The sequence below is a fragment of the Sapajus apella genome, unplaced genomic scaffold (assembly GCF_009761245.1).
Source record: "Sapajus apella isolate SASKATOON/1434 unplaced genomic scaffold, GSC_monkey_1.0 scaffold99, whole genome shotgun sequence".
NCBI classification, from domain to species: domain Eukaryota; kingdom Metazoa; phylum Chordata; class Mammalia; order Primates; family Cebidae; genus Sapajus; species Sapajus apella.
Window position 1 is genome coordinate 4660802 of NW_022437039.1, and position 13085 is coordinate 4673886.

Here is a 13085-nt window from a genome sequence, read left to right on the forward strand (position 1 = left end):
CCACCTTCCGATCTCCCAAATTTGGTCATGTCCATTCAGGTGGGTATCACTTCAGAGCAAAACATAACTCTTATGGCCAGATGCAATAGCTGGGATGCAAGTCGCTAGGATGACAGGCACATGGCCATGCTCAGCTCATTTTTTAAAAAATTATTTAGCGGAGACAGGTCTCACTATGTTGAATGCTGGTCTCAAACCATCTTCCCACCTTCGCCCCCAAAGTGCTGGTATTACAGGCATGAGCCACTGCACCTGACCCCATTACCCTATTAATGGCCTTTGTTGGAAGAGTAAACTGAGGCTTAGGGAGGAAAAGTGACCTGCGTAAGATTAGCAAATAACAGAGATCGTCTGCGTGGTTCCAAAACCTTGGTTCTTTGTGCTACATGTCAATATATGAAAGGCATGCAGGCTTAAAGAGGTTTCCTTTTTCTGTTTTCTTCCTCATTCAATCTCTCCTTCCTAACACTCCTCCTCTTCCCTTTCCATATGGCCACAGTGATCTGAAACACTTTTGGCTTACTTTATTTTACATGCTTTAAGAATTCTTTTTAACACACAGGTATTTCTCCATAACAATTTATAGGCATTTATATATAAGCATACACTGGAAAATGATTAATTGAGCATTGTATGTTTTTATCAAAGGGAACAACACAAAGATTTCTCCAAAGTCCTGTTTGACTAGAGATGATTAATTTTAATTTTCACGTGAGCGGCATAATGCTATTAATCATTTAATATGTTTAATCATAATCTCTGTAATTCCTAATTAGGTTTATTAAACTGAAACATCCAGCAGTTGTACACAAATCCAAATCTAGAGTTTCTTCTCAGGATAAGGAGGAGCTCATTTCATTTTTGCATTTAAACAGGAATGTCTAACAGGATGGAAAAAAATGTACTAGAAGCTTGGGGTTTCAGCTGCAGCATCTGCAAACTCCAAGTCTGATGCAGAGTACTAAAACTCCTTACCCTCTGAAAAGTGACAGTTGAGTGATTCAAGCTCCTGTGTCATGGACATGGCACCAAACCTCATATTCCCACTGGAGAAAACCAGATTCTGCTCTGTTTGGGTTTCATTGTTACAGTGTTGCTCTTCAACGATCACACGAAGGTGGCAACATTGATTGTCCACTTCTTCATTCGTTTATTCATGCACTAGTAATTCATTTGGTCAGTGAGTCAGCCAACCATTAAACAGACATGTATATCATTTGTGTCACAAGCTGGTCATACCAGACTGCCGCTGTGATCCTTCGGTGGCCCCTCATTGCTTTTAGGATGAAGCTGAAACTCTTGCTTTGTACACAGGGTCGTTTATCTAGCCCCCTGACTACCTCTGAAATCTGCCCTCCTGCCTTTCCTTTGTCCATGCCTCCTCTAACCAGTGGTGCTGAAATCCGCACGTACTCTGCTACATCCAAGACATCATTTCCCATCTCTGCATATCTCTGCCCTCTCTTGGGATAGCCTCAGTCCTTTCCTCCTCTTCTCTTAGACATCTCCCACCTAAAATTTTACCTCCAGAATTGGCAAGCTTTGCTGAACCTTCCACAGTGTGGTATGACCCTGATTTAAGGTTACTCGGCCCTTTGTGATTGCCTCTTATCCCATCATTTAGCAGTCTGTATCTGCTGGGGATGGTGGCTTATGCCTGCAGTCACGCTGCTTTGGGAGGCCAAGGCAGGAAAATCCTTTGAGGCCAGGAGTTCAAGACCCGCCTGGGCAACATAGTGAGACCCTGTCTCTGCAAATGAAAATTAGCTGGATATGGTGGTGCATGCCTGTAGTTGTAGATACTTGGAAGGTTGATGTGGGAGGATCCCTTGAGCCCAGGAGTTCAAGACTGCAGTGAGCCATGACTGTGGCATAGCACTCCAGCCTGAGTGACAGAGGAAGAGCCAGCTCTAAGAAAACAACAACAAAATGAGTCTATTTATGAGCATCTTTCTCTATCACTGTCATTCACTAAAGTAGGAATTACATGTGACCTGGAGGGCTGATTTCTGTGCCCAACACAAAGCAGTTGCTGTGTAAACATGTGTAAACACTTTAAAAATAAGCAGATGACAGCCTTTTCTGCGGGTTTCCCAAAAAAACTTTATCCCTCTTTTTGGTATTAAAAAAAATTACCATCAGTCTAAATAATTCATTACTTTCCATTTAATGAATACATGCCAGGAACTTGGCCAAGTTAGTACACATTATTTATTTAATCACAAAGCCTTGGAAGGTGTGAACTCATTAATTTTTATTTTCCAGTTAACAAAAATGTATGGTGATACTGCTTCCTATTTAATGCAACAGTATAGACAAAATGACTAAATATTGTCATGATGACTTTGCACTTCAAAGTTGAAGGAATCATCTGGTAGGGCTTTTGATACCACATCAGCCTAGAAGAATGGTTAGCAGCCAACGGGATGTCTTTATTTCAAAATGCAATTCAGGCTGTGTCAGGCAGGATAATGCAAATGAAACCTTCCAATAAACACCAGGGTTGGTGAGAAGCTTGCGAATTATGCCCATGTTATCTGGGTGTTTGTTTTGTATTTCACTTTGGAAGAGTGTCTCCTTCTCTAAGTCGTTAGTATTTTACACCTGGCTGCCTGCATTGACAGTTTTGTCCCAATTATGTATTTCTAGATTGCTGATAAATAGGTCAGGATGATCCCTCATTCAAATTTGATAGGCTTCCGCATAAGCTTTCTATCATAGTTTCAAAGTGGGTATCTGATGTGGATGGCGTTTACTGCCACCCAGAGGTGACACATGCTAATTGCAGAGAAAGTGTCAAACGTTCAATGAAACGTTAGAACTCTAGAACTGTATGACAGTGGCTATGATACCAAATGTTACTATGACTTTTCCCCGAGTTCCTGCCTATACACGGGTGTCAATGTAACGCAGTGTTATACAGCCTTATTTGGAGGAGAGGGGTGATGAATCAGTGAGTTAGGCTAGTAATGTTACAGGGTCTAGGCAAAGAGCACAACAGACCTTTCTGCAGAGATGGAAAAGTTTGATATTTGCATTATTCAATACGGAAGCACTCACTACACGTGGCTCCTGGGCAAACTTGAAATGCAGCTAATGCCAACAACATTAAATATTTAACTCACTAAATGTAAATTGTCACATGTGGTCAACTGTAGTGGACAGCGCAAGTTTGCACAATTAGAACCTTAAAAGTCTAAGTCAGTCAGCTGGTTATTTGAACTCCAGAATGTCAACTAGTCTTTTCAAATTGTTTATGTTTAATGATATTTTATCTGCACAACTGCCCGAACAATTATGTAGGCATATCTTAAGATTCTGAAGAGCACCAGTTAAGAAATACACATTCTTCTACCTTTAATAATTATTACCGTCTTCTTGATGAGGTTCCCACTCCCCACCTCCCAACCCAGCAATTCCCAGTCGCCTCCCTTTGCTTTTTCTAGTCTTTAATGCTTTTCTCTGTCTTCCAAGTCTCTATTATAATCAGTGGATTTATTGTCTGTGTCGCCCCCATGAGAATGATGCTCCCTGGGGGAAGTGATTTTTGTCTGTTTTGCCCACTGCCCAATCCCAGATTTACGATTAGCACTCAGTGGATGCTCAGAAAACACTTGTTGAATGAATGAATGAATGCATGCATGACTCAGCAGTTCCTTCCTTTCTCCGATTCCTTGGTTCTGGCTTTAGGGAAGCTAAAGTGCATTGGAACATAGTATTGTGGTCCACTCAGAGCCTCTTTGATGTCTCTCCTTGTTCTTTTAGCAGACAGATGACGCAGCACCGACGGATGGCCAGCCCCAGACACAACCTTCTGAAAACACGGAAAACAAGTCTCAGCCCAAGCGGCTGCATGTGTCCAACATCCCCTTCAGGTTCCGGGATCCGGACCTCAGACAAATGTTTGGTGTAAGTACCACCTCTCTTCTCAGCACTGCTCACTCTGGAGGTTCCAGAGACCTCCCTGTCTCATGTAAGTTTGCAGTATTTACAATACTAAGGTTAGATGTTTACATAGGGAGAAACCTCTTAGAGCCTAGTCTGCGAGTTTTTTGTGGCTAGAATCTCTTTATGGTTTTAGCATGTATTTCTATACATAATGCTTACCACGTATCTCCTTTGCCAAGTGGTTTTCTTCTAATGAGTAATTGTAAGGCCCAAATGGAAAAGAAACTTCTAGATGACCGACTGTTGAAAAAAGCCCTCTGGTAGTCCCAAATTCAATGGCCCAGGATATTATACTGTAGCCAAAATACACATCAAGTCCTCTTTGTTGCAGTTGTCAAATTATCCAGAGGGCGACTCATGGTGTACTGCTGCATTTCCTAGTCTTTCCCAGGCACTGTGCATTTAGCTTTCACATGCAGTGGCAGAGAACAATTCTGCATAAAGCTGAGTTTAGCAAACAAAACAAACCACCACCACCAACACCAAATGAGCTAGCAGTTTCTAAGTCCATATTGATTCCTACAGTCTACATTCTCCTGAAGTCAGTGACAAGGATTGAGAGGTACTTACTGTGGTGCTATATGCCACATACCACGAAGGGTCGCCTTGCCCAGGCACCATGGTGAAACACAGAGCAGGCCAGAAGTTACTACTAACCCAGGAGAAAGTACAAGTATTGATCGACTTACGACCTATGCAACTTACAACCATTCGACTTTACGACCACAATCTCTAGCCACGACTGCTCCGCATCTGGCAGTGCAAACGTTGCCCAGCTGGGCGTACGACAGTGCGGACCAGCTTCCGGCAGCACTACCATCTCTGCGTGCATATAGCCTACTCAACTTACGAACAAATCGTGTTACGACCGGTCTGTCGGAACCAATCGTGGTAGTAAGTCGAGCACTAGCTGTAATAGCATTGGTTTTTTATAGGTTGTCTTGTCCCTAATTATTTTTTTTTTCTGGACGATATCTTCACTGTCCACTTTGGGAAGCCATAAGTTTGCCATTTCTTTGAGCTCCGTTCCACCAATGGACAAAGCTATGACAAGGGCTTGATTATCATCCATGTTTGCAAATGTAGCCGATTTGTCCATGACATCCCAGCAGTGAGAGCAGGTGCCTGTGGATTCAGTGAAAAGAACTACATCCTTAACATTTGACTTAGAGCAGCCCAAAGGTGGGCTTCAGAGAGACTCTTCCTCTAAGTTTATAAATGGATGTAAATACTAAAACAGGAACAAGAAGATGCCCAACTTGAATGCCTCATTCTGAGCCAGGCTGGTGTTGTTCTCCATTTAAAATGGGAGGCTCAGGTTCACTACTCCAAGGCATTGCAAGTTGGGGATTAGCTTGCACCTTTTACTTCTTATACACACATGATGCTTATCAAGTATGCATCTGACACAAAAGCAGAACAAGCATCCTAATATTTAAGATACCGAGCCTTGAATGCTGACATTTCAGAGGAAAAGGTCAGCTCTTGCACTTTTATCTCTCTCATTTGGTAATAACCTTGAGTTGAGCCCTCCAACTCCTGCAGAACAGAGATACCCTCGGGCACTTTCAGGTCAAAGATGACTTTGAAAAGTGCAGAGCATTCAAAGTGAGAGTCGAGGTTAAGTGCGTGCGAGGCAGTAAGACCAAGTTTGAATGATGGGCAGTAAGCGGAGCTATATTCTCTTTGCCATGTCAGGTTAGCAAGATGTCCTGCTATGCAGTTTGTTTTTTTTTCTCATCAGGTGTCACTGTGATGTTGGCTTTGAATTCGGTCCCCTTAATGACCATCCTGACACTCTTTCATGGTGTCACTCGTGGTGGCTCACCCCAAGTTCCACCCCTAAGGGTACTTTTCCCCCTGGTCATCTTGGTTATCTTGAAAGTTATGGCAGGCTACAATACTAAATCACAGAGGTATTCAGAACACTCACAGAGTATTTTGAGAAGGGATCCTAACTCTCTCCAGTCTTATAGGGGTAGGATAGACAAGAAGGAGCGAGATCTTGCCAAAAAGTTATACTGCCTGTCATAAATCCTTGATCCAAACCTACTACATTCTGAGCACTTTTTAAAAAGACAAGGTCTCACTGTTACCCAGGCTCAAGTGCAGTGGTGTGATCATGGCTCACTGAAAACTTACACACTTGAGCTCAAGTGATCCTCCCAACTCAGCCTCCCAAGTAGCTGGGACTACAGGCACAACCACGATGCTGGGCTAATTTTTAAGTATTTTTAAAAATAGAGATGGTGTCTCACTATGTTGTTTATGCTGGTCACAAATTCCTGATCTCAAGCACCCCTCCCGCCTTGACCTACCAATGTGTTGGGATTACAGCATGAGATGTTGAGCCACTGCACCCATCCACCCCCCGACTCCACTTTTGTTTTGTTTTGTTTTGTGACAGAGTCTTACTTTGTTGCCCAGACTGGAGTGAAGGGGCATGATCTCAGCTCATTGCAATCTTTGCCTCCTGTGTTTAAGCAATTCTTGTGCCTCAGCTTCCTGACAAGCTGGGACTACAGGCGTGCACCACCACATAAAGTCAAGATTTTCAAAAAATTGACAAGATGTCAATTTGACAAGATGATAAATACACTTAATACCCATCAATTAAGACAATGTACCATGCATTCAGCAGCACTAAACTTTGTTCATCACAAACAGCATCTCTGTCCATTTTTAAATGCATGCAAGATTTTTTTATCAAAAATTTTGTCTATAAAATTACCAGGAATGTATGCATTCATGGACTCCCTCGTAATGACTCTCAAACCTCCTTAGTTTACAACTACCATACTAAAGAAATAGAATTTTATACACTAAAAATCTGTTCTTTCCTGCCAAATATCGGTGGTCACAGAGCCATTCTTGATACATTTAGCAGCAGGAATCACATTATGAAGCATCTGTAAACACTCTCAAGGGCTCCCTGCAGTGCAGTATAGGGTATTTAGGAGGGTTTCCTCTTTCAGGTCATAGTTACTGCAAGAAGCTACAGTTTCACTCCAACTAGGTGCTTGTCACATCATCTAGACATGAGACATCTTCTCTCCTTTTGGTGTTCTATCCTGTCTTCATCTTCACACTTTGGCAGAGGTTACAGTGAGGACAATTAGAGACAGTCACGAAGATCTTTGTGCGTTTCCCCCGCTCCGTCTCTTGTTAAATCCAGGCATAGGATTTCAAAGTCAAAAGCAACACAAGACACAAAAGCAACCTCCTTTTTCAAACTGTTGAAAACTTGGCAGTGATGGTCACAATGTCTGTAACCATTAATAATTCGACCATGCCATCTACAGCCATTGCATGCCTGATGGTTACTGCAGGTGACTCCTATTTCAGTTTGTATCTTCAGCACTTCTTCATAAAGATTGGAATCTTGATGACCTTTTCCCCTTCATGCTTCCTATTCTTTACTTTCTACTCTTTGGAAGCATTTGTCCCCATGTTTGGCATTAAATTCTCTAGCTCGTCTTATATGTCTTTTTTTCTTCTTTTGAGTTGGAACACTCCTTGGGCAAGATGTTTTATGGCTACAATATACAAAGCAGAAGTCACAGTCTTTTAAAAATACCAGCTGAAGTTCAAGTGAATGGATCTGTTATATGCAGTGACATTGGCACTAGATGTTTCACTGGAAGGAATAGTAGTTTTACATCCTGCTACTTTTTCCTTGAGCTGTGTCTTCACCTTAGGTGTCATACATGAGCACGCATTTTCTTTACAAATCAATATTTGATGATCCCAAGAGAGGAACATATGGATTTCTACCAAATTAATTGCAATATTAAGAATGTTTAACTTAACATTTAAAATTTAAACATTCTGGGTTTTAAGTGAGAGAAGTGGACTGTGGTATATCCAGACCTCTGCTACAACAGATGGGTGGATCTTCTGGATGCCATCACTGGATTTTCAGAAACAGTTGCTTAATGAGTAGAGTTCTCAAATTTACACAACAACTTTCTTGATTTCACAGCCTTACTCTAGGGATCAAAATACAGACCCCTCTTGGATGGGCACGATGGTAGCTCATATCTGTAATCTCAGCACTTTGGGAGGCCAAGGTGGGAGGATTGCTTTACTTCGAGAATTTGAGACCAGCCTGGGTAACATAGGGAGACTCTCTTTCTATTGTTTAAACAATAATGTCCAGACACACAAGAAAACTAAATAGGGCCCCAGGAAAGTGGTCCCCTGAAGCCTCTCTTTATTATCACAGAAAAACAGATCACATGACTTTTAGCACATGCAAAGGAAAATTTCAAAATCCCTTTTTTTTAGTAATGAGACGGGCTTGTCTGTACTTACAATGTTAATGCAAAGTTACATCTACCAGGATGTTATGAGGCGTGAAGCCATTATGGGGAGACACGGCATGGTTCCCTCTACTTCTGCACTCTGAACATGAAGCTGACACTAAGAAAAACTGGGATGATGCCTTTCCTTGGCCTCTATGCACGCTCTTGGAACTAACCTTTACTTTCATGTTTTATGCTGTATCCGTTCAGCATCCTCCACAGTTTTTCAGAGAAATATTGTTTGATCTGAGAATGCCTAAAAATGCTTGGCACATATTTGCCCAAGTGTGTGCCTGTAAGTTTCTGGATCCTGTTCTGGATAACAGCTATTGAGACACCTTTGTGTGGATTTGAGGCGTTGTTGAATGCAGCTGAACATTGCTGTTGAGCAAACAAATGCTAGTTATGTCTGCGAATGAGTCGTGTCTATTTAAATTGAAAATGTACCAGCTGTGTTTACATCATTAGTAGCAAACTTCCCAATTAAACTGTTGATACTATAAATATAGTACAAACCTGTCTTGGAAATGGAGCTTACATCAGCATTCTTCTTCAGACTTGTTTCACCGGCTTTGCGAACCATCAGCCTAACAGCAAGGGCCACAGAAGCAAACTTGGATACTGTTTCAGGGCATCTGATGTCATTGTTTCATTCAGGGAAAGACACATGTTAAGATTGCTGTTTGATTGGTTCTGTCTCCGTCAGATCCTATTTTGAAAGAAATGTTTTTGGGTTGACTGCCTAGAGAAGGTTCCATAGATGACAGTTGCATCGTGGTTTTGGAAGAAGTCCTCTTCAAGCTTCTCTTTCTGCAAATATATGTTCTTCTAGGCTCTTATGCCTGAAATAAATATGATGGTGTCTGTGTAGACTGAATATTCTAGGGTGATTGTATCAAAATTACTGCTTGGGGAGTTCACAAAACTGGAGGTTTCTTTACTATGAAATTCAATTCACGTTTGAACGGCAAATCCGTCATTTCCCCAATCTGAAAGTTTTCTTCTATTTTCAGTGATTTTTTTTTTCCTCTGCCTAAAACTAGGGCACTGAAAATGCTCTGTAAAGGAATATTCTCTTGACCAAAAGATCCAAGTCCACAGATTGCAGGATGAGTTTGCTGCATGTTTTCTGGTGTTTCCATGGTGCGTGCCAGCAATGTTACCCCTTTCCACGTTCTCTTCGGGTATTTTCTCCTTTGTTTCTTCCTATTCGTATGCTTCTTTGTGCAGAAGTACTAGTCGTTCTTTATTTCACAACCAGAAAAATGCACATCTGTGATTCCCGTGGCTGGACAGTGTGTGGATCCTGAGGAATGGGAACATTTCTATGGCACAGAGTGACACACTTTTGGTTACTTTTTCCCATAATCAGAACTATTTTTATTTCAAGATTGAGCTGTCTGTATTCAAGTGGCATACACATTTTTTTTTCTTGCTATTCTGGGGAGTGTAGCTTTCTTTGTACATTCCAGAGGATAGCATCTGTATGTTCTAAATAATTTGTTTCTTGAATGTGAGTGGGACCCTCTTGACTTTCAGTCTCTGCATCTCTGGATACTCTGTGACTGAAACACATTGGTCAGGCAAGCCTCCCCTGCTTTTCTTGTGGTCTTATTGTTGATTTCTTGTTCATCCTGCCCCTCACCCCAGTCACACTCTGTTCCTCTGCTACACAGAAGCATGCTTATTGCTCTCCACTCAGGGGAGAGACGGAATACGGAACCTCCAAGGGTCATAAAGGATGCAATTAAAATACGGAATGCAAAAGTAAATGGAATGCTAGGAAAGCTCAAAACAAAAGAGAATGGAAATATTTATGTTGCCCTGTTTAATCACTCGAAGGGCATTTGCTCTCATTCTGCATGGAGGTAGAATTCCCATTTTATTTTTCCTTGGGCCACGGTACATGATTTTAAATCACCTTCTCTCACCTGCTTGTATGCAGGGTAGGCCATTACACTCAAGAAATGCCCACACTCCTTCACATGATCTCAGAAAACGGAAAATATTCCAGGGTTGGAGGAAAGGATTGCAGATGATCCGAGGCCCCTAGTTTCAGGGCCCATGCTCCCCATTTTGAAATGCAAATCAACAACTGCTTGATGTGCATTTCTCCCTTGGACTCCCAGATTTCACAAATTTAAAAATATGTAAGACACAATCATTGAATTTGACGTTCAGATAAACAACTATTTTATTAAGCATAAGTATGTCCCAAATATTGTGTGTGACATATCCTGAAAAATCTGAAATTTAAATGTAACTGGCTGTCTGCATTTTATTTGTCTATAATTTATTTATAATCAGAGTCTTTGTTTCTGGACTTTTGATAGAGCCTATTCATGCTAGTTGTCTAAAATCTGTTTATTTAACAATATGGAGAATTATCTTGTGAGAATTTCAGCCCAAGCACTGATCACAACTGCTGATACTGTGATTATGATGGGTACCTGGATAGTGGAGTTTGCTGTTGTGTTTGTACTTCCTCTCTCATATGTTTGAGCTGTTCCTATATTTTTTTGTGAGCTAGAAGCCAGTCACCTAAAATTCCTGTGGGACACTGATGATCAAAATCCCACTTCATCAAGGGTGTTTCTCCTAGTGTTTAGTGGCTAGACCAGAAGGCTCATTGTATATACATACTAGCCACTTTTCATGTTTGCTGCATCAGTGCCTGGGAAAGCAGTCATACACACAGAAAAAAAGAAAAAGAGAATTAACCTCTTGATAAATATTTTCTATGAAATCCCTGCTGGTGCCTTTCATAAGGAGATACTATGTGTGGTTGTATTTTTCTCTCGTTTCGAGCACATTAGTTAACCATAAACCATAAAATGTGTATCCTTGATATTCAAAGAGGGGAAAAAAATTGACATGGGAAACAGTTACCAGTGTACATAGTAACTACTGCATTTCTCTTCTTGCTTATAAGATATTTCTGTTTCTTTGCAGCAATTTGGTAAAATCTTAGATGTTGAAATTATTTTTAATGAGCGAGGCTCAAAGGTAAGCAACTTAATTCACTTTAGAATTGTTTAGTTTGTTTTTAAATGTTTGTTATGAATAAGGGGAAACAACTGCACTGTCTTAATCAGCTCATGGTGAAAATACGCTTCAGTGGGAAATCCTTTAGAGAGCACCTTCCACTTTCAAAATGGTGGTAAAGACATCGGGTTCAGTTTAAAATATATAAGGGGATAATTTTAAATTGCTGTTTTTTTGATATACATATATATATATATATATTTATCAAGTTTCCAGAGGAAAATTATCCATGCTTAAAAAAATAATGATGTTGCTACATTTTTGTTTTTCAGTGATAATTATGTTCTTTATATTAAAAAGTGAGTTGATAGTCTCATGAGCAGGTAAATATGTGATTATTCTGTATTAATAAAGTGCAGTTATTTTCCTGGGTTTTAGGGGAGAAAAATCTCATATACACCAACCTTTTGAATATGATTTTATTCATTAGTATGTTTGCCAGTCCACATTTTGCAATTTGCCATTGCTGTGAGTTTGTTTTTTCAAGGAAACCAATTTTTCAATAGATTCCCTAGTGCTAATAAAAGTCAGGGGCTCTATGGAAAGGCTGAGGTTCAGGGGAGGTTCTTTTTCAAAACAGAAATATGGGGCAGATGCAGTGGCTCAAACCTGTAATTCCAGCAGTTTGAGAGGCTAAGGTGGGTGGATCACTTGAGGTCAGGGGTTTTAGACCAGCCTGGCCAACATGGTAAAACCTCATCTCTACTAAAAATACAAAACTTAGCAGGGTATGGTGGCATGCGCCTGTAATTCTAGCTACTTGGGAGGCTGAGGCAGCAGAATTGCTTGAACCCAGAAGTGTTGATTGCAGTAAGCCAAGATTGCACCAGTGTACCCCAGTCTGGGTGACACAGCAAGATCCTTTCTTGAAAACAAACAAACAAAAGAAAGAAATATGCTGGGAAAAGAAAGAAACACAAACTACTAAAGCCTCCTCTGTGTCAGTGATTAACCAAGGGTGGTCCCAGACCAGGAACATGAGCACCACCTAGGAACTGATTAGAAATGCAAGTTTTCAGGCTCCGGCCCTGACCTGTTGAATTTGAAACTGTCAACCTGGGGCTCAGCAATCTGTGTTGTAACCAGACTTCCAGGCCTGTCCTTAAAACAATCAATGCTGTGTCTTTCCTTTTAGACCAATGCCAAACCTCCCCCATGAATGTAACACGCCCTGCTGCTTATTAGTGTTTGGCTTTTGTTGTTGCTGCTGTTCAGGTGTCTTCTTTCTACCTACATGTACACAACACTCAGGAACCCCATGAAAATCCCCACTGAGGAAAACAACACAGGAGGCTTATCAGCAGACACAGCAGGGTAGCAGGGAGAGATGATGGAGAAGAACAGAGATATGGACCTTGGTAACCAGAAAGTGAACGCTTTCAGTAGCTCTGTCGGGTCTCCTGGCTGCCAGTCGCAAGGCTGTGAGGAATTTTGAGGTCTGTTCTTCTCAGATTGTGAATGCAAATGTTGAGAGATCCTGGTTTCAGCCCCTTGACTTACACAGGCAATTTGGGGCAAGTCAGCACCATGGACAGTCACTAAGCAGTACTGGTTTTATTTGGAGTGTTTCAGGCCACAGTGCCAGCTCTTTGGGGTATATATAGCCACTTTCCCCCATGAAGCAAACCTTTGATTTTTTTTTTATTCCTTGGACAGGCTTCCTCCCTCCTAAGTAGATTTAGTACTAATTAACTAGGACGATGTTGATCACATCAAGGACAGAAAATCCCAGTATTCTCTCCTCCATGGCCAAAGTGATATTGTCATCTGTCAGATGAATGAAAACAA

At 41.2% G+C, this 13085-nt stretch overlaps 1 protein-coding gene across 1 annotated transcript in view; it reads left to right on the plus strand.

The window, feature by feature from the left end:
- The window catches only part of RBFOX1 (RNA binding fox-1 homolog 1), a 2532432-nt gene that overhangs the window by 2379009 nt on the left and 140338 nt on the right, over nucleotides 1-13085 (plus strand). Inside the window, 2 exon segments of the mRNA XM_032257864.1 lie at nucleotides 3766-3909; nucleotides 11205-11258. Coding sequence (XP_032113755.1) covers nucleotides 3766-3909; nucleotides 11205-11258 — 198 coding nt within the window.